At 38.5% G+C, this 23,062-nt stretch overlaps 1 protein-coding gene across 7 annotated transcripts in view; it reads left to right on the plus strand.

Moving 5' to 3' along the window:
* Positions 1-23,062, plus strand: part of maptb (microtubule-associated protein tau b) — a 43,921-nt gene extending 20,859 nt beyond the window's left edge. For 2 of the 7 annotated variants that reach the window (XM_067412646.1, XM_067412639.1), the window contains 11 exons: positions 617-784; positions 1,930-2,025; positions 4,657-4,680; positions 5,559-6,707; positions 8,574-8,608; positions 10,582-10,645; positions 11,141-11,191; positions 11,513-11,745; positions 14,369-14,450; positions 14,678-14,784; positions 20,346-23,062. In XM_067412646.1, the coding sequence (XP_067268747.1) occupies positions 634-784; positions 1,930-2,025; positions 4,657-4,680; positions 5,559-6,707; positions 8,574-8,608; positions 10,582-10,645; positions 11,141-11,191; positions 11,513-11,745; positions 14,369-14,450; positions 14,678-14,784; positions 20,346-20,561 (2,208 nt within the window). In that variant the 5' untranslated portion in view covers positions 617-633 and the 3' untranslated portion in view covers positions 20,562-23,062. Of the gene's footprint in view, positions 1-616; positions 803-1,929; positions 2,026-4,656; positions 4,681-5,558; positions 6,708-8,573; positions 8,609-10,581; positions 10,646-11,140; positions 11,192-11,512; positions 11,746-14,368; positions 14,451-14,677; positions 14,785-19,017; positions 19,157-20,345 lie in introns of all 7 variants that reach the window. The other 5 variants (XM_067412663.1, XM_067412655.1, XM_067412671.1 and 2 more) reach the window with 5 other exon arrangements.

A 23,062-nucleotide genomic window follows, 5' to 3' on the forward strand; every position in this document is an offset into this window, starting at 1 on the left:
AAGAAACCTCCACAGTATAATGCTCAGCGTTTCATTGACTGACTCCTGTATTGTATGTCTGTGCAAGTCTAGTACATTCATAAAACTAATATTTTGTGGTTGAAAGGCAATGCAGCACATTTGTGTCACTTTAAATCTGTAACGAACTGCTCTGAGACAGAAGGTTGGTTGAAGATCCACACGCAGTATTTATTAAAGGGTAATCCAAAGTCGTAGTCCATAAAACAGGCAAAAGGTCATACACAGGTAGGCAGTTCGAAAAAGCAAACAAAACAGAAGGAACAGGCAAAAGGGTAATCCACGGAGAAGGCAAGAAATCAAAGACCAAGATACATGAAACCAGATAAACGCTCAGAAATGCAGTTGTGACACTAAACAAGACTTTGCAATGAATGACAGAGAAAACCAGGCATATATAGGCAGAGGTAATGAGGTGATGAGACACAGGTGTAAACAGTAAGTGCTAATGAGTCCAAGGATTATGGGTAATGTAGTTTGTGATGGAGTGACAGTCTGGGGTGGAGTGCCCTCTGATGGTGATCACGGGCACTCACACTGGTGAATTGTCACAAAAACATTAACTTATTATGGTTATGTTTTTGTTTTAACTCTATAGACTGAAATCATCTCAAAATGGACCATCAGGACCACATGAATTCTGGACAGGTGGGTGACTCTCAGCACTCTCCTGGGAACAACATAGCATCTGGTGTAGCCAACATGACCATCAATGACGGACATCAACGAGACATAAAGAACGGGACAGCAGCACATAAGGGACCAGGTGAGAGTCCAGTGAAAGGTTTGTATAATAAGGGAAGAAATATTGTAGTTACTTTACTATATAGAAGGGGAAAAAAGTCTGAAAATCTCCTTTTCCCCACAAAGCGCAGAAGAGCTGAGTGATACTCATGGCAATGCGTTTTCACTTATGTCTTGTCTCATACTGAGAAACTCAACACATGCTGACAGTGACACCACTCAGCAATATGTTGGTTTCAAATGTCTGTGAAGATATTCATTCATTCAGGTCAATTGCAAAATGTCATGTAGAATTTATTTGTTGGACTTTATTTTCCATCTGTTGAATGATGATGGAGATCACAATCACAATTTAAACCTTTAGAGGACCGCTTACACAGTGATTGTGAGTCTCATGACATTGCGGTACATGACAATTTTAGTTTAAGGAATCCCCACAAGAGAGTTTCTACTGTCAGTGGAAAACCTGAAAAATATGATTTCTATGGAAAAGTCAAAGAAATTAATAAATGGCACATGGATAAAAGATGAGATGTCTTCAAATGTTGGAAAACAAAGTTCAGTTACGAATATCTTCTATAAGACATATGTCCTGCCTGCATTGTCTGTTCAAAATAGTTTTTCAAAAATACATTTGTGCATATAATATTGATATGTTTTTATGATGTATAGTAGGATGAAGCTCAGATGTGAGGAAACGGTTCATAGTTTACTATAAAAAGCTGATCTGTCTTACCCGCTTGGATTGTTCTGGCACAACTGACATTCTTTCAGCAAGCCCCAGGCTCCCTCACAAAACACGGATGAAACCTTCTTATCAACCAGCAACCTGAAAGTCCAGCTCAATTGTGCTGGCAGAAGTCAGTGAAGCAGAATGTCTCTAAAATGACAAATTCTGTAAAAAAAAAAAAAAAGTTTGGAAAACATAACACTGACTTTTAGAGAGTTAGTTTGCCCATTAAGAAAATATGTTTTGGACACTTATAGCTCTCATCTCAAGAGCGTACCAACATCTGCATCACGGTCCTGTTGTACTTCATCCTTTGCCTAGATGAAGACTGGAAGAGCTTAAGGAGATTGACTGCCCTAAATATTTTTGCTTTGTTTGCCATCTCAACCACCTCAGTCCTCTGCTGTCTTATCTAAAAGTTCACCGCTCTCTCATAGAGAAGTCACATGAACCAACGCCTGAAGAGAGACCCCAAAACCCTGTTTTAGACGACTCGGAAGCCACGCCCTCATTTGATAAAGATGTGCCATTGGGTATGACCCTCCAATTTAAACTACAATTGTGCCGCTCTACTTCGCTGCCTGTTGCTCAGCTTCATAAGGCCGTTTCCCTTGATCCCATAACTCTATTACACTACTGATTCAACCATTCAATTTTGCTTTCCCAAGGATACAATACCACAATTGCACTAATCAAATGACATTTTCGGCATACTTTTTATTGAAATTTTTAATTTTAATAACTGGCGCTTGAATGTTTTTTTGTGTGTGATAAAAACCAGCCTCTCATATTTCCCATTCGACAGTGGACAAATGAGAGTGCTAGACACAAATTTAGCCATTCATCATCCTACTGCTTTTCCCCAACTGCTATGCTTTGATTTGTAATGTAGGGCCCTTCCAGGCAATGTCCATAAAGGTTCCCACAGTCTTGGAAGACCTGGAAAAATCAGAGAATTTCAAAGTTATTTCCATGCTTGAAAACATAATAAAACTTCAAATGTCATCCAAATTATATAACTATAGTGAAAGTAGATTTATGTGATTCTGCTATGTATAGAAACTCAGAAAGCCAATTCCTCCATTGAGCCACATTTAAATCTCAGGCCATTTTTTTGTCTTTTTAGAGACTGACATGCATCTGACGTGCAGATGGAAATCTTTTGTAGAGATCACATGCAATAATAATGAACAACAGGAATAGTAATGGAAAAACAGTGGGAACCTTGACGCCAACATAAGAATGTATGCCTTGCTTTTGCTTCTAACAAGTTTCCAAAAAGCACTGCTTATTAACATTGTCAACAGAACAGTGACAATTCTATTGTTTTTTGGGGGGCCAGCAATAAATCTGGATCCTCCCAGGAATGACCTTGCTGGTGTATTCCTAAAAGCTTTTTTGAAACTTAGTTTTCGCTGATGTAAAGCAGAACTGAAAAAATTCACTGAAAGCTAATTGCATGCCTTCAAGGCTGTAAAATGCAGCTGCAACAGGAAGTAGTGTTCCCAAGCACAACTAACTCTTTAAAGGATTCAAGGCCAGTAAAAGCCCAGAATATTTGTCAGAGCAATTAGGCAGGTCTACTTCACCCTTCCTTTTTGAATAAGAGATTAATGGCAGTTCTGGGCAGGGTGAGTACTAGACTAAATAGTAGTGCCCAGAACATCCATTTGTTAAATGAGTTAATGAGATAAGTGACCAAATTGCTAATGGCTTAGATGGATGTACCTGTCTGATACTGCGACCTGGGCCTGATATAAGATGGAATAATAATAATTATTATAAGTATCATAAGTCTTATTATTATTATTATTATTTTATTTGTAGAAACAAAAGACAAAAGGGACAATACATATTAATGAACATTTTTCACAAATGTAAATATGCCAGATTATAGCCAAAGGCTAATTTCCATCTGCAGACCCCCAAGCAGGTAGATGTTACACATAAATTCACATAACTACATACAGACACACTATGCACAGGCTATGTACAGAGAAGAAAGGACAATAACAGTGATCACAACATACAAGCCCATAATACACTATATCCATGCTATACTAACTCCTATTACACAACCCATATCACACTGATAGTTCTATCCCATTTATTTTTATAAAACACTAACTCTATTTTACATCTGGTATATATACTAACGATTACTAAACATGCTCGCATAAGTCTTAATAATTCTAGCTCTAAGTATTGTCGTTAATATTATACAATGCTTTAAAACACATCACTATCATTTGCTGTTTTATGGCACCTAACTTGCAACAGCCAAAAATACTCATAATTGCATGAATAAAAAAAAAGTGAAATCAGAGCACTGTACTTCACGCTACAGATGTGTTCACATGTTCTACACGTTTATTTGGAGCACTCACATAAAAGCACTTCTCAAAAAAAGAGAGACTTTGTATTTGCTATCAAATTTCTTAATTGCAACATTTGACTAAAGTGGAAGTTACAGTGTACAAAAAATGCCATTTGGTCAAATGGTCACAACTAAACAATAAGGCCTACATCTGCCATTACATATGACATAATTACTTTGCAAAAGTTCAAGGTCTGAGTAAATGGTCTTACCTCCCAAGGCCACAAACTCATCGATCTTATCCGAGTAAAAGGCATTAAGATAGTGTTACGCATGTTGTATGCTATTGTTCTATGAAGTTGGGAGTGATTTAAATGGATTGGACTACCATTAGCCATCAGCTGAATATTTCATGTTAGAGAACATGTTGCTGATGTTTGCAGTGCAGCTGAAATGGGTCTACAAATTTAATTGCTGTAAAGTTCACTTTACATGCTTGTTATGAACTACCAGAGAGATCAAATGTTTATCAAGTCATACATAAAGTAGATTCTCCCCATTCATTTCATACGACAGACTCATTACTTTAAAGATATAGTGGGAGGATTAAATGAATGAAAACATTTTGCTGTGATTTATAGGTTGATAAGCATTGTGCTAGACTGCTAGCCACTTTAGTTCACACTGCAACATGTTTAGAAGACAATATATTTGCTGAATTTCTTGTAATAGGAAACCAACCAAACTGGGCAAAATATTCCCAGTGCTGCTGTTAATGTTCTTTGTATCCTATCTGTTCTTTTAACTCGCTTCCATGTGATTACACAACTTCGACACACCTGTTCAGGAGGAACAGCAGGAGCTGGAGAAGGTATGGTGGGCTCACCACCCCCTTACCCACCTGCAGTGTAAAACAAACACACTGGGCTCGTGACCAACACAGTTTAATTCCTTCATTGCTTGCACATATATGCAAAAATCAAATATGATTTCTAAATCTGTTTATATTGGCTCTATATTGCATCACTGTATCTGAGAAAATTAAAAGTATGAAAATAATGTCTTTCAAGTACAGCTATATTTGAATACAGTAAAAGTGATTCAAATGCATTTACAGCACAATTATTTTTACTGCTCAGATCAGATGCAAAAGATTCCATCAGTGTATTAAATGATACTTGCCAATCGACAATGCACCAATTCATTGCTTCATTGGCCATTTTGCTTCCAGTCATCAATGCTTTACACACTGAATCTCACAGAGATGTTGTGGGTCATTGTGGATATTGTGGTCTGATTGGACATTGGATATTTATGCTTTTGATTTTGATTGTTTTTGTTGTGATTAAATGAGTGAAGAGGCACTTTTATAAGAACTGATCCCATAACCCATTGAGCCTACTCGATTGACCCCTCATTTTGCCACTATAGTTACCCATTTTTTGGTGCAATCCATGTTGCAACCTACTGCTTGCTAATTTAGATTAACAAGCACTGTGTAAAAGTGCCTTTAACTCAAAGTTTATTGTGTAAAATCAGATTTTTGGACTGTTTAACTTTTGTCATGAAAACAGAAACTTGTCTTTTGTGTTGTGTTCGGGCTCCTTACATGGTTCTGTGCTTTTAGTTCCTTGATTTTATTTCTTTCTCTGCTTCTAATGTTGACTGTAGAGAGAGGGTGGTTGAGTGTTGCTAATTCTGAGGTGTTGTCTGTGGCTGTTCCTATCATTCTGCCTTCCACGTCATCAGAAGAGTTAACACTCGGAAGTCCGCCAGAGAGTGGCCGGAGCAGTGCGGCATCAGTGGAAGGGGAGGGAGAGCAGGAGAATGGGGAAAGAGAGAGCTCTGTCAGCCCACGGGAATCACCGATGTCCCCATATCCGTCGCCAACAACCCTTGCTGATGGTTTGGGTTCAGGGATCGCAGGCTTCGGCAGTCAGATGAAGAGGAGTCCTTCGGATAAGATGTCTGACCATCATAGTCCCAGTGGATCTGAGGAGGAGAAGGAGAAAGAAGGGAAAGAAATAGAGAAGTCTGATAGAAGATTGTCTGATTCTCTCCGTGTAGAAGAAGCACCTAGAAGTGCTATCACCATGAAAGAGGATAAAGAAGAGGACAAAGAAGAGGAAGAAACCGGAGTTTCCTTGGTACACAGTTCTGTGACCCCAGACTTGACAACCCAGAAAGACGACAATGAACACGAAACCCCTTCTCATCTTCCCATGACCCCAGAGGAAGCTAAAAAACGTGGCCTTTCGTTTGACTACACAGAACCTCAGAGTGGTCTTGTGGGCTGGGAGTGCAGCTCTGACAAAACGCCGCCGGAAAGCAAGAGCCCCGACTCGTGCAGGGCGGATCCGGGCTCACCTCTTTCTCTCAGTGCTGCCGCCGACCCTACCCAAGAGGAATCATCTCTCACAGATTTCCAAACGGATGCTCGGGAAGATGAAGAGGAAGTAGAGATACCAGAACCAGAACATAAAGATGATGAGACCACCGTTCCTCCTTTTCCCCAAGAAGATGTTGCACGCAAGATGGAGCCTAAGGCAGAGGAACATCGAGAAATTAAAGAAGCAAAAGAGATCAAGCAGGATAAATACTTGGAGCCGAGCAATGATGATCACATTGTTACAGTCCATTCTGTTGCAACACCAGTACCTGTTGCCAAACCTGAACCTGATGCTGTCAAAACGAATGATGCCATTAAGCCCAGTGCCCAAGATACACCCACAAAAGCACCAAGCCAAGCGGCTCCTGTCAAAGAATCTCCTGCAAAAAAACAGAAGAAACCCGTCGCTACAGTCGCTGCCACTCCTTCCCCCAAATCTGCTCCTAAACTTCAGAAAACCCCCTCTAAAGATGCTGCTCCGGCCAGAAAAGCAAGTGTCCCATCCAAAGGTCTGTTTTCCGTTCTGTTCCTCCAAACCCCACACAAATCTTTTTATTTCTCATTTCCTTTTCTTTTTTAAAGTAGATTAGTAGAACTATGCAGCACCCTTTCTTATAAGCGCACACTACTAAAAGAATGTGTTCGGTTGAAGAAACGGGCTGCTTGTAGCCACAAAATCTCTCTCTCTCTCTCTCTCTTGAATCTTTGTGCCCTGTGTCTATCTCTTCTCCTTCCCTCTCTGTGTGTGGTCAGTGTTGTTCGGCTTTTGTCTGTGACTAACTGCATTGATTGACTGTTATTGCTGGCACAGTTTCCACCTGCCCCTCTGTATTGCATGTCACCTATGCATGATGTGTGTTGAATGTATCACTCACAGAACTGTGCATTACCTTTGTGGGTCTACACCTTTCTAAGATGTCCATTTTATTAAACAACCAAATAGACCCAGATGCCCATGCTGATGGGGTTGACTATAACACATGCTGAAAGGAGGTCAGCGTTTGCTGCTGGGTTCAAGACAAACGTCCTCTAAATGTCTCGCACAGCTGTGCAGACATCTACAAAAATATCAGACAAGCTCACTCAATAATGTGAAAGAAACATTTTGCAAACCATGTCAAGGCAATTGATTGGCACTCAGCGATCTAGCAAGTTAAGTTTGGTGCATGCAAGGCAACACTATTTTAATACTCCTGAATCATTCTGCACTTCTCCACAATTTCTTTTTTTGGTCTTTATTTTAGCCATCTACCTTTTTTTTGAACTTTGTAAAAAAAAAACAATAAATAAACAATAACTAAATGTAAAAGGTTAATAAACAAGTAAAAGAAAAATATAAAATTAATGTTTCAAAATGTTATGGCATTGTAATATTTACATACTGAATTGTAATTGGTATTCTCTTACCTATGTCTATTTCACCAGTGAGAGCAACTGTGGAGAAAGTATCATTATGTGTTGATTTTTTTTTTTTGTGCAACGCCAAAAGAAAATAAGATGTCATTATCGTGACAATGACAGCTCTGTGCACTTTGTTTACAGCTCCAAAGCTTAAACCCAAAGTTAAAACTTTAACATTAGCCTACTCATTTGCTGCCTTGCAAGCACAGCTATTTACTTCAAGAAAATAAAATCTGCAATTGTTCCCTGTACGAGGTTAATTTTGTTTAATTCTTTGCTTTTTGCAATAACAAAATAAGGTCCTGCACAAATCAGTTGATCCCAAAAAATAAAATAGTTCACCTAAAAATTGTCATTTTCCTCACCCTCACCCTGTTTTACCGAACCCATGTGACTTGGTTCAAGGAATATCAAGTAATAATGGACTATTTACCATAGCAACCAGAATTATGGAAGACCAGTTTGCATTGTGAACGAATCATTCAAAAAAAAAAATGATCAAATGGGTCATCAGTTCAATTAAAATATGATTTAGAGACCACAACTAAAAGTGTACTCAATAATGAACCCAAGATTATTCAGTAAATTTAAAATATATTTAGGTATATTCCTATAAAGCTCTAGAATGGCTTCAGAAAACTTGGAATATACTTCTGTGTTTTTACAGTGGGTAAGTAAACAACATGAGGGTGAGTAAACAATGACATTTTCATTTTGTAATACATGTTTGTTTCTGAACGTTTATCAAAAACAAACTTAAAAAACCGAAACACTGGAATCTATGCTTCTGGGAACAGGACTCTCAACATCACATCTGATAAATCACATTGGGTACTGATGTAAAAACACATCTACAGCAACTGTCCTTCTTTGAATCTAGTAGATCGACATCTTGACAAATGTAAGTCTTGATTTCAGTCAAATAAAAACATTAACATATGAACTTGCACTTACTGTTCCTTCCTTTCTTACAGCTAAGGCTGGAGTTGGGGCAACTCCTGAAAAAAAGGTAGTTATCACGGGTGATATCGTGGTTTGTTGAAACAACTACAGTCTATAAAGTCTATAGCCAGATTAGTTTAAATACACCACTACAGAGAGGATTCATTGTTTCATAAATTAATTTGTTTTTACACTTAATTTTCTCAAAACTAAGTCATCTTCAGTTTTATTTAGCATTTAATTTGGTATTTTTGTTTTATTTTTAATTGCATTTTAGCATATCCTTTATTTTTTATGAGTTAATTCGCTTAAAGGGGGGGTGAAACACTCAGTTTCAGTCAATCTCATGTCAATCTTGAGTACCTATAGAATAGTATTGCATCCTTCATATCTCCGAAAAGTCTTTAGTTTTATTATATTTATAAAAGAAATATGGGCTGTACCGAGTCTTTCTGGAAAAAAACGAGCGCCTGGAGGCGTATCGTGTGGGCTAAAGAATGACGAATGCGCAAAGCGGTGACGTCCTCAAGCGTGGAGAAACCCTTGCTATCGATCTCAGCTAATAGATATGATCCAGAATCTAATTCGGAGGCTAAAAAAGAAACAGCAACATCAGGACGTCCGTCTCTGTGGTATGCACTGTAGTTAGTGGCCTGTCAACATTTGTGTGTGTTTACTCGCAGTTTATGAGGACATGATTCGGTTTATGGACTATTGTATGCGACTAAACCTCAGCAGTAGCAAGCGAAACGGTTTTGCACGTTAGACTAGTGTAACGTTATACATAGAACAGCAATGAAGTCCGTTAGCACATTTGAATGAAGAAGCACGCGATCGTGACGTTTACTGATGTTTACTCACGCGACGATAAGCAACAGCACAGACATTTGAAGCAGTGCTTCGAAGCAGTGCTTCGAAAGCAGGACCGAACCTTTATCGCTGGGACCGCTCCGTCAAAAACACACTTCTTGGAGTGTGGAGATCCACTTTGCGATGCGACTGAAGCGATGTTGTGAAGCTTCCCGTCATTTCTGCGTTCAAATCGGTTCAAATGCAGCGCTGCTGCATTCTTCCCGGAATGCTGTGCTGAAGCGTTGAAGTCGCTTAATGTCAAAGTGGAGGAATGAAGTGGAGCGGCGGCGCGGACTATAACCAACATAAGTGTTCATGGACGACTGGATCTGCACCTGAGAGAGTGTTTATGGGCGTGCATTTCCTTTCTCGCTCTAGTCACGCACGCACGCACTCTACCAGTAGAAGAGCCCGTATGGCCCATACAAGGACCTTCCGCTCTATTAACGTCAAGCTAAGCTATACTCGAAAAAAACTCTCCGAAACTTGTGAGAAACCGGAAGGAGTATTTTTAACACAGAAATACTCCATCAAACGTCCAACATTAGTTTTTGAAACTTTGTCTATGTTTAGGATGGGAATCCAAGTCTTTAACAGTGTAAAAAGCTCAGTAAGCATTAAACAGCATTTCACCCCCCCTTTAATTTACTGCTTTTTACTCTTGTTTTAATTTTTTTGTCTCCATCACCCTCTCAAACACGCAAGTTATCCACCACATCACTGCATGCAAAAGCTAGACCCAATTCTGCCCCCCAAAGAGGGTCGTCAGTCTCAGGCATCCCCAGCAAAAAGCCCTCAGCCTCCTCACCTTCATCATGTCGCTTTAGCAGTCCAATTTCTGCAAACTCTGTAGAAACACCCAAAAGTGCAGGAGCAAGAGAGTTCAGGGCCACGGTGAGTACTGCCACACATCCCAAACCATCAGTTAAGAGCTTTTGTTCAGATTTTTATGAACATTTTTCAACATTACGGTCCCCCTAATAGGGTCTCTACGATACAATTGAATTTACAGCACCTGAGACCCTTCACAACATCAACATCCTAATTACCAGAGCAGAAAGAGAAGTTTAATGAATGCATTTCTGTCATGTTTTGGTTTATTTTTGCATTTAAATTGTGATATAATTTATAAAAGTATATAAAGCTTTCTACTATTAGCTAATTCTTGCTTTAATTGTCCGTATTTAGGTTGGAGATGCCAAGACGAAGACAGTAGGTGCCAAACCTCATGGAGTAGGCACCAAAATGCCCGGTAAGTGATTTTCAGATGCATCTTTTCAAGGTCCCACATTAATCTTTATTTAGTACCATAAAAAAGGAAGGATACTTGGTGACTCAAAATTGAATTCCCCTTTCTGACTGTTCGAAAGGGAATTTAAATATTATTACGTGAGCCAAGTGCTTCCCACAAAAGAAGATATTTTGAAGAATGTTGGTAACCAGACAGTTTGACGGTCTATTGACTTCCATTTTTTTTTTATTCCTGGTTTGATAACCAACATTCTTCAAAGTATCTTCTTTTGTGTTCAACAGAAGAAAGAAACTAATACCGGTATGAGTCAAAATAAGTGTGAGTAAATGATGGCATGAATAAACGAATTTTGACAGAACTAACCATATAACTAGTTTTCAGGAAGTACACAATATTTGCCTACTAGAAATAGATTGGGAAACCCTAAGGGAATAATTCTCTATTTATAGAGAATTTACATGACTGATTTGTACCACTTTGATTTGTGAAATACAGCTGCTTCACGGATGGAGCAGCGAAAGACAGGACCAGGGTCCATTGAAAGAGGTAAAAAAAAAGTAGCCTCTTTTGTGCGGGAGCCAATCGAAAATATTTCTGTAAAATGCAGCTGTTGGCTCTGCAAAACCTGCACTTCTAAAATAACAAAAACTCCACAAAACTCCATGAAAGCTATTACATATTAATATGCCAAAGAGGCTGGAGGGTGAAAACTGTAGTTATTTATCGTCACCTTCCTAAAATAATTTGAGTATTTGACAAGTCAAATTATTTTAGGAAGGCGACATCCTAAAGTAAAAGAGTAAAATACAAACCAGCAGAGCAAAAACAAGAAAATAATTTGGTCTGCTGTTGTTTTTTTACCATCAGCTGACTCACCTAAAACCCCAGACCGTAGTGGTTGCAGCAGCCCGGCCAGTCGGTCCTCCACCCCTGGACAGCAGGTGAAGAAAGTAGCGGTGGTGCGCACCCCTCCCAAATCACCTGGTTCATTGAGAACCCGTGCCCCAATCGCTCCAGTTGCACCCATGCCTGACCTGAAGAATGTCAAGTCCAAGATCGGCTCCACTGAGAACATCAAACACCAACCTGGAGGCGGGAAGGTAATTCTGTCGACATGTTTTTTAACTGGTAAAATCAAACGTCCGGAAGGTCTGAAAACAAAACCAGCTGGTTGGGACACATTCAGAGTGGAATTAAAAGAGTCAGACTTGAATGTTTGATACAATAAAGCTCTAAGAGAAAACCTTGACCCCATCTGATGGAAGAAGGCCAATCATCATAGATGTTTAGTGGATATTTGGATTCTGGAAGATATTTGATAGAAAAGCCTATAATTAAGCTCATCCATGTTGGGTAATGTTCGTTATGTATGGGAAGTACATCCCCACAGGAAAGAAAACACAGCAAACCCTTTGCAGAGCATGGGATCTGCAGTTCAGCTCAAAGCACCAGGTTAACGTTCTTGACTCTCCTTGTCCTTTTCCAGGTGGCTATTGTTCATAAGAAGATCGACTTGTCTAATGTTCAGTCTAGATGCGGATCCAAAGACAATATCAAGCATGTTCCTGGAGGTGGTAATGTGAGTAACTGTTAGGGTTAGAAATAATAATAATAAAGCAGAGAACACTAGATTGAGTTGTAAAATAATGTAGAAAATGAGAAGAACAACCAAATAGCATTATATTTCAGATGTGTTTTCAAATGAAAAATGGCCCCTCAACACAGACAAAATATCCTGTAAAAGTTTTTTTTTTGTGATTTGGAAAAGCTCCCTCAGGATACATGATATATTCTACTTGATCTCTTTCAAAATGATCAAAAATTAGGTATTTAACCACCTCAAGCTTTGACTATGACCGCTGTATATTTCTGAAAGTTGAAAGAGTGTAAATCTCTCAAAGACAGTTCTGCTCACTCAATGTCAAATATTCCTCTTATAACTAATGAAACCCTGACACAAATACCTAGTCAAAGCTTATAAGAAGCTCTCCATCAAGTCAAGTGTTATCTTCCAAACACCCACAGTCAAAAAGACTGTGTGAATTGGTTCTATTTTTAAACTTTCTAGATTAAATTAGATTAAGAGATTAGGCAAGACTATATTTTAAAATGTACTACTAAGCCTAAACACCCACAATTAAAAAAATAGAACATATAAAAAATACAAAAAATTATATATATATATATATATATATATATATATATATATATATATATATATATATATATATATATATATATATATACACACACACACATTTTAGCATTTGAACTTTATTAATATATCTTGTTGATCGTGTCTGTAAAAGGTCACTACTAAAATAAACCATTACAGTGTGACCTGACTCTGATGGTTTTAGCTATGAGCTGTGTTATTAGATGCCAGAGTTTCATCAAGGTTTGGCTGGTTCAGGTTCTGCAGCATTCCTTCACAGGTAATGCATTTGGGCAAGCCATCCATCTAGATGCCTTTGGTTTAGTTAGTATTAGGTTGAGTTAATTTGCCTGAATCCCCAGTGTTGGTATCTCCTCTTACCTGGTGTTCTTCTTGGTCTCTCCTGGATTTCTGAATGGTGTTACTACATTGCAGACATGCTGCTGTGTAGTTTGCATGCATGTACCACAGAGAGAGGTGTTTCTTCCACTGAAATGGGGATAAAAAATCCTCTGCAGGTGAAGATTGTTAGGGGTCTCAGGTAGTCAGATATGCAGAATAAACTCCAAGGGATATGAATCTTCACTTGACTGCTTGAATCTGAGCATGTGCGTTATTACAGTGCTTGCAAGGCATCTTCAGAGTTCAGCGTGATTTTGCCAAGACAGACTTGTCCATGGATCAACATATTTTGTTGATCCAGGAACATTCCTGTCTGAAAATTTAATCCTAACCCTACCCATAACTTATATAATTTAACTTATATACCCTACAATAAGAACAAAACATGTCTCTCAAATCTGATTGGTTGATCGAAATGTTCCAGGAACATGTTGCACTTTGTGACATCATGTGCACCATATTTAAACCACAAATCTGTATTCAAATCCCTAATTTCTACTCACACTTTTTTTTGCACTTCTTTATACTTCACTATCTAGACTCGATAGTTTCCCCCTTCGGTATGCTACTTCACCCCCAAATTCCTAATCGGAATAATTTTAATGAAAATGTTGCTTTGATGCCTTACAAGAACTGGTATTGCCTTCAGATGTAAATGTAGTTATATCTGAATTTTGTATTAGTAAATCAGATATAACAGGTTTTTGCATTACAATCGCTTCCCTCTGTAAGTATATGAGTGATGCATATCTTGAGTGAATCTCTTTTATGACTCCATATCTGGGATAGAGAGGACATTTTCCATGTCTTGAATCTTATTTGATAAGGTATTTACAAATTTGTACATCTAAACATAAAGGGTCCATGTGAAAATGCCCTTTATAACGTATTCATATAGACAGTAATATCTTGTATACAATATGCGACTTAAACTGAGTCTAAATACATACAGTATTATGTAGTATTATGTGGATTAATATCCATTTTGTACTGGCCTATCAGTGGAAGGAAGTTTCTTCTCTGTCCCATGAACCCTGCTGTTGTGATTAATGGACATTTTCCTACTCCAGATCATCAGCTCCTCAGGTGCCTGATGAGCATGCGGTTCATTTCCTCCTAAATTGTTCTGGTTAAGGACTGACTCTTATCTGTTTCTCATGCTTCAGATTCAGATAGTGCACAAAAAGATCGACCTAAGCAACGTCCAAGCAAAATGCGGCTCCAAGGACAACATTCATCACAAACCAGGTGAGATTTCAGTTAGATATAAAGAAATTTATTAAAAAGGCACGTTGGCACAAACGTGACAACCAACACTGATTACTGTAGAAATATTATAAATGTTTATACAAATTGTATTTACCTTATTGGTTTGGAAGTGCCTTCCCCACCTTTGTCCTCACCTTCAGTAAACTAAAAACAGAGGGGAAAGGTTTGATTTAGGCAGAAGTTTTACACTTTAATCTGTATTTTAGGAGGTGGAAACGTGGAGATCAAATCTGAGAAGTTGGATTTCAAAGCCCAGTCAAAGGTTGGATCTCTGGAGAACATTGGACATGTTCCTCGTGGTGGACAGAAGAGGGTATGTTCTTGACTTTATTAAAAGCAACACCACAAGTCTCTAAGGAGTCACAAATGTGCAATAATGTGTTGAATTATTTGAAATATAGATGTAGAATTAATTCCACAAAAAAAAAAAAAATGTTTAATGATGCATTTTAACTTGTCTATTTTTTTAATCTGCACTACTCACTTGAAAGTTTCCTCCTTGCTAGATCTTGCTACGGTCAGCATGCTTCCTTCTGCTTGGCAGACTTTCAGTGTACTTCTTTTGCACAGATTTTTGTCAACTTCTTTGAGTTGCCTTTTAGATCTATTGTTTCAATGGACTGTTTGTTTAAATACATAATCCAGAGCAATTTTTTGTTATTATCCCATGGTCCATTAGAGGCACAATATGTACGATTTTTGGATTAAAATATACCACTAGAACAGTGTTATATATTTTGTTTACTTGTGTACTTACATTATGTTTCCAAGAATGTTTAAATCCAGAGAAATAAGCCATTTAAACATGGACAGGACATGACGGACCTTGTCCGTGCGTCGCCTATCAATGACATCATACACGCGTTACCCTCGATTTCGGGTTTTATTTTGTAGAAATCATGGAAACTCTAAAGACACTTTAATATATTATGTTTTATTGGATACTTTTTATTTTTTTTAGAGACTTTTCTATACAGAAAACAAATTATTGTACAGTAATATCATTTTCTCTGTCATGCAATGCGTTTTAAAATAAATTGCATGCCATTTAGCATATCCAGCATTTATTAATATGATATTTTATTATTAATCTAGCTTAGTGTGCAACAAGTTTCTCATAGCGTATGCGGAGACTGCGGCGGCATAAATGTTCCGCTGCTCTCCAGGAGTGTGTTGCGCTCGTCTCGCATTAGCAATCGCTCCAGCGGCCACGTTGCACTCCCACAACACTTAGCCCTGCTTAATACTTCAGCAACGTTAATAATCTGAACATGATTTCTGCCCACGTCCCTTCCCGATTCTTTTCCACGGGGTGTGACTACCAAGATTCCACACAATCTCGACGAAAAATGACAGTGTTCCTTTAACCGTCTATTTAAATGCTTATTTCGTCCAACATTTAACATTCTGTCATCATCTACTTACCTAATGTTGTTCCAAACATGCATGACTCTGTGGAACACAAAAGGAGACATTTAGCAGAATGTGCTGGCTGCTCTACTCCATTTAATGAAAATGAATGGGGCCTGTTGGGCTTCAGCCAAGACATACAGAATTACTCCTATAAATCACATGATATGAGTAAATGATGAACTATTCCTTAAATGAAAATATCTGCAGCTTTATGAAAACGTACCTAATTGAATCTGAATTAATTTAATCAACATGACACAAAAACAAAGTCTATAGATACCACATGCATTACTATAGGTGTTAACGTATTACATACACATTCAAACACATACAGGTCCTTCTAAAAAAATTAGCATATTTCATCTGACCAATAAAAGAAAAGTGTTTTTAATACAAAAAAAGTCAACCTTCAAATAATTATGTTCAGTTATGCACTCAATACTTGGTCGGGAATCCTTTTGCAGAAATGACTGCTTCAATGCGGCGTGGCATGGAGGCGATCAGCCTGTGGCACTGCTGAGGTGTTATGGAGGCCCAGGATGCTTCGATAGCGGCCTTTAGCTCATCCAGAGTGTTGGGTCTTGCGTCTCTCAACTTTCTCTTCACAATATCCCACAGATTCTCTATGGGGTTCAGGTCAGGAGAGTTGGCAGACGAATTGAGCACAGTAATACCATGGTCAGTAAACCATTTACCAGTGGTTTTGGCACTGTGAGCAGGTGCAAGGTTGTGCTGAAAAATCAAATCTTCATCTCCATAAAGCTTTTCAGCAGATGGAAGCATGAAGTGCCCCAAAATCTCCTGATAGCTGCATTGACCCTGCCCTTGATAAAACACAGTGGACCAACACCAGCAGCTGACATGGCACCCCAGACCATCACTGACTGTGGGTACTTGACTCTGGACTTCAGGCATTTTGGCATTTTCTTCTCTCCAGTCTTCCTCCAGACTCTGGCACCTTGACTTCCGAATGACATGCAAAATTTGCTTTCATCCGAAAAAAGTACTTTGGACCACTGAGCAACAGTCCAGTGCTGCTTCTCTGTAGCCCAAAAGTGGCTTGACCTGGGGAATGCGGCACCTGTAGCCCATTTCCTGCACACGCCTGTGCACGGTGGCTCTGGATGTTTCTACTCCAGACTCAGTTCACTGCTTCCGCAGGTCCCCCAAGGTCTGGAATCAGTCCTTCTCCACAATCTTCCTCAGGGTCCGGTCACCTCTTCTCGTTGTGCAGCGTTTTTTGCCACACTTTTTCCTTCCCACAGACTTCCCACGGAGGTGCCTTGATAAAGCCCTCTGGGAACAGCCTATTCGTTCAGAAATGTCTTTCTGTGTCTTACCCTCTAGCTTGAGGGTGTCAGTGATGGTCTTCTGGACAGCAGTCAGGTCGGCAGTCTTACCCATGATTGCGGTTTTGAGTAATGAACCAGGCTGGGAGTTCATAAAAGCCTCAGGAATCTTTTGCAGGTGTTTAGAGTTAATTAGTTGATTCAGATGATTAGGTTAATAGCTCGTTTAGAGAACCTTTTCATATGCTAATTTTTGAGATCTTTTTTTTTTTCATGAGCTGTATGCCCAAACCATCAGTATTAAAACAATAAAATACCTGAAATATTTCAGTTGGTGTGCAATGAATCGAAAATATATGAAAGTTTAATTTTTATCATTACATTACGGAAAATAATAAACTTTTATCACAATATGCAATTTTTTTTTTAGAAGGACCTGTATATGTATACATATATGAACAGCAACTGGGCATCTTGCTCTCCTTCATCTTCTCTCTCTACTGAACATATTTTCAGTCATTTTCAAGATCACTGCACTTTTTAGTGCTCCCTTAGTGCTAATTATTTTTCCATGCAGTAATTTCTGCTCATGAGTCTGTTATCACCACACATAACCTAGAACTGCTGGCTGAGTGCTGCTTCCATGTGTTCACATTTAGGAATCAAGTAGGAGTGCTGATCTAAGAACTATTTCCAGCAGATTAAAGGTAACAGTTACACTTTATTTCGATGGTCCACTTTAGACATTCTATTAAAGGAACTGTATGTAAGAAATGTATTTCAATTAATCATAAAAACGGTCCTGCTATGTCACTAGACATTAAGAAATCATGTTCATTTTAAATACTTATATCACTGACAGCAGTAGTTTTAGTAGTAGTAGACAGCAGTAGACACCAGCACGGCCAAGATATAGTCATTATAAAGTTGTTGCAGCCCTCAACTGATGTTGATGTTGACATGTTGTGTTTTGGCCTGAAACTCCGCCCTCCACCTATCGACCAATCACAACGTCAGTAGTGTTTGGGCATCCGGGTTGCCAGATCTGCTCTAGTTACCACAGCTGCAGCTACAAATGTTCCTGATGATCCTGCAGCCTATCTGGCAACCTCGAGTCAGGGGGGAATTTTTACCAGTTCTGGCCACAATCTTACACACACTTCCTTTAACCATAAATAACTTTTGCAACTACACGTCAACTAACTCTCATTAGAGTATTAGTAGATTGGCTGTTCGGGTTAGTATTGTTGTTTCTTATAGAATGTCTCTTGGAGGAGCATCACAACAAAGAGTTAGCAGATACTAAGCAGACAGTCTAATAACACTCTAATGAGAGTTAGTTGGTGTGTAGTTGCAGAAGTTACTTATAGTTAATAGAATGTCTAAAGTGGACCATCAAAATAAAGTACTAAGTTAAGTACTAAAGTTAATAAGCCTATATAAAATCATGGAACTGATCTCAGAATAAACTTTTTAATGGAAATTCACAAAGAGGTTCACTAAAATACATCAAGGCATAAACTATAATCATTTTTTACTCTAGCACTCCATACATCAAAAATAAATAAATCAGCTTTCATCTGCTGGTCATCAAACAGCATTGATCATTATTGGACATTATTATTTAATCCAAAGGAAGAAGACAGATCCGTACTCTAACTTGGAAATATTTAAATAATAATAACAATAATAATGTATTCAGATAGCTTCATCCCTTCTCCCAGCATTCCCCGTTTTTAGTGTGTTTTTCTCTCATAACCTCCTCATTTCATACTTTGCTCCCCAACCCCTCAATAATTTGTTTTGTTTACCCATAACCGTGAACTGTGGCGTCCATGCTGTAGAGTGAGAAGGGGAAGGAAGCAGAGCCGCAGGCCGCAAATGCTTCCTCTAATGGGGACGCTGTTCACTCTAATCATGTGGACATGACCTTTGACCTTCCCTCCACTGAAGGGAACAGTCTGGTTAAGTCAGAGGGCCTCAGTAAGTATACTGAAATTACAAAGTGTCAATTTAACTGACATGTCACCATTACATCGTTTTTATGTCCTTCTGTGCTAGTTATAATTTCTTGAGCGCAATAATACGCATGTCTTATTTCACTTTATTGGTGCGTTACCTTCTTAAATCACTATTTGGTACATTTCTGACACCCTATGCAAAAGGTATACAAGTAAAAGAAGACTAGTGCTACAGGTTTATATTAGACCCATCTTACCGTATAGCATCAAGTTGTCCATGTGCAGTAGGTCCACTAGAGGGCAGCCTTATATTTTCAGCTGTCTCTGCAAATGAATTAGGATACATTACATCAGTTTTTTAAAGAATTTAAAGGAACTGTATGTAAGAAATGTATTTCAATTAATCATAAAATGGCCCTGATATGTCACTAGGCATTAAGAAATCATGTTCATTTCAAATACTTATATCACTGACAGCAGTAGTCTGGTCAGGATATTGTCATTATAAAGTTGTTGTTGCAGTCCTCAACTGATGTTGATGTTGACATGTTGTGTTTTGGCCTGAAGCTCTGCCCTCCACCTATCGACCAATCACGAAGTCAGTAGTGTTTAGGCATCCGGGTTGCCAGATCTGCTCTAGTTACCACAGCTGCAGATCTACAAACGTTCCTGCTGATCCTGCAGCCTATCTGGCAACCTCGAGTCAGGGGGAGAGGGAGAGGGGATACACCGCTCTACTGTCATTTGAAAGTGATTGCAGTACCAGCTTTGGCCACAATCTTACATACACTTCCTTTAATACTTTTATTCAGCAAGGAAACATTAAATGGATCAAACATGACAAAGACATGTCATATTACAAAAGATTTCTATTTCACATAAATGCTTTTTTCCTGCTATTCATAATAATAATAAAATAAATGAATAATTTTGGAGCACTAAATCATCAATCATGTGACTGTAGACTGAGTAACAACAGCTTTGACATCACAGGAATACATTCAAATAGAAAACAGTTATTTTAAATTGTAATGTTTTTACTGTATATTTGATTAAAATATACTCAATGAAAATGAATATTTTTGTAAAAAAACAAACAAAAAACAGATATAACCTTTTAGCTTTACATTATGTATGCATTATCTTTAAAAACTGATAATTGTTCATATCAATCCAACTTAATCCAATTTTTGTACCTTTTCTCCCATCAGATTGAGAGCCACAAGCTAAATTTCCGAGAGCAAGCCAAAGCGCGCACTGACCACGGCGCTGAGATCGTGTATCAGTCCCCCACCATTTCCCAGGACGGATCGCCCCGCCGCCTCAGCAACGTGTCTTCCTCCGGCAGCATCAACATGACCGACTCCCCGCAACTGTCCACACTAGCCGACCAGGTGTCGGCCTCCCTCGCTAAACAAGGCCTGTGAAACGTGGGCCATTGACAAATCACAAAAATTTTAAATTTCCTTCAGTCCTTTTAAATAAGGTGCTCGTCGGATTTCTCCTTACTAAAGGTTGTCCCAGCGGCTTGTCTGCTTGTGAAATAATTTTCGCCTCTTGGCACGGAGGGACAGGTATTGTTGTTATTGGCTTAGTATCATCAAAAGACGAAAAAAATTACCGTTTAAAAGGAGCTGGTGGCGTACTGATCCAAATTTACAGCACTGAGTAGCCTGATTTGTTTAGTTTAATGCCCTATTTTTTGAAAGAAAAAACGACATTTGCTTTCAAAGTCGTATTTGCGTCGTTGCCTTATTGTGAATGTTTTTCTTTACCATAACTTACGCATTCCTGTTTTGACTTGCAGCAGTAAGGAAGGCAAACATGTTCCATGGTTTGTTAACGATACTGGCTATGAATTTGACAGGAACCGAACATTTCAAACGCTCTTAGGTAAAACTTGAGGCTATCAGGCTGTAAAGGACACATTTAAGAACAAAAGAGGCCTGCTATAAAATTATTTAAATCAAATCAATCAGTGGGCACTACAGTGCATGTTACAGTCCTTCAAAGATGTTCAAATTCCTTTTATAAAAGCAAAAATAAGACATTAAAAAATTACTCAGTCTAATTCTTAAATCACGGAAATTCTGGTGCCAGGCTCGGCTTGTAAATTCATCAAAACTACATTTTCCTCATGCTGAATGCACGAAGTCGCATCGCTGAAGGAAATCGTCTCGCTTGGCCTCTAGTGACTCTTTTGACAGAGAAGAAAGCAAATGTCAACATACAAAATCATACAAAACATTGAAGTAAAGCTGCTGCACAGGGCTCAACAATAAGGATTTTGTTCCTACATTTTTCCATGTTAAGCAACAGTTTAGGTTACAATGAGAGGTTTTTATCTTTTTAAAATTATTTAATGCAAACATTTAATTTAATATGAACATTTTATACATTTTTCATTAAATTACTGATGTTTTACATACAGCTTTTGTTGGAAAACTATGGTATTAATAATGCAAAGCATCGATCTACCTTTGCATTATTCTTACAATGTCCAATACTTCATTTAAACATCAATTCATATTTAAGTGTTCAAGGCAACAACAAAAAAACATGATACAAAAAGAAATGACAAATGACCTTGCCATCCTTATAGTTGAGCTCTGCAGTAGTTTTGCCTACACAAGCACCCTCTAACCGAAATCACTGGGCGCATCCCTCCGGTTTTTCATACCTTATCCTCCCTTAATGCTAACAATGCTTCTGTATTAATGGATTAAACAGCCTCTGTGTATAAATGCTGTTCCAAAGATTGTGTGAATGGACCAACGCAAAGGACATGAAAGGATTTCAAAGCACTCAATAAAACAACCACCAACATCATCATGGAGAAATCTCCTATTGAGATCAGACAGCTGAAAAGTGCCTCCCAGTGTCCATCAGCTACATTTGAGAAAACTGTCTATGTTGTAAAGATTGGCTTTGGTCTTAGACAGATTCAGTCATGTGCAGCAACACAGAGCTGATTCATCTGGTCTGAAATACGATGCAGGCCATTTAACACAAGCTTCCCTTCAGTACTAAAGCCTTCAATCCAAACCACGCTGCACATTCCCAGCATGCAATGGACTTCACCCATGGTCTTGAATATAGTAGCCAGTCACCACATCCCTATCCAGCTGTTTAGATAATTACCTTTACTAGACATTAAGAGCGTTTAACTCGTATTAAATCATGAAAAGAAAGAAAGAAAAAAGGTGGAGGAAGATAGGAACTAAGCTACCTGCAAAGGTTTATGTTGCACTCTTTTTTTTCTAATAGTATTGTGTGGACGATGTAAAATGTACGAATGCGTTCAGAAGATCTGATTTGGATCTGACACTAAGCTTTTTATTTAATATCTGCAGTGCATTGCAGCTTTATGCAAATTTTGAAAGGGAATGCACTGATTTGACATAAGAGCTGCCTCGAACTACATTATCATTAAGATGTGTATCTTGCATTTAAAAAAATAAATATACAAATAGGTAAAATAGGGGTCAATTTTGCATCCAGAATCCACAATATCAGTAAAGGTCTTGCCTAGTGCCACATATCTCTCACACGACCCTGTGGGAAGCTTTGGACGAATTGCTGTAAACCCAAACATTGCGTCCTCTTTACGGCATGCTGCTAACATAAACCTGAGCATTTAGACGTGTGGGTTAAGCTGAAGAACAGATAAAGAGTTTAAAAATGGCACAGAATAAGGCCTAAGTAAGTAATTCTACCCTTTAGATGTGTTTCAAACGGTTCTGTAATCCGTTAACCCGTTATGAGGTCTCTCTCCGTTTCATTTCCCGCCTCTGCTCTTCTCATCGCAGTTCTTCATTCTAGCTTGACAGTTGTGATTGTCCTTATTGTAATGTGTTTTATTAATTGGTTTACACTGATACTCCTTGCTGTAAACGTGAATTTGGAAATAAAGTCCGTATTAAACTGC

This window comes from Pseudorasbora parva, chromosome 2 (genome assembly GCF_024679245.1).
Source record: "Pseudorasbora parva isolate DD20220531a chromosome 2, ASM2467924v1, whole genome shotgun sequence".
Taxonomy (NCBI): domain Eukaryota; kingdom Metazoa; phylum Chordata; class Actinopteri; order Cypriniformes; family Gobionidae; genus Pseudorasbora; species Pseudorasbora parva.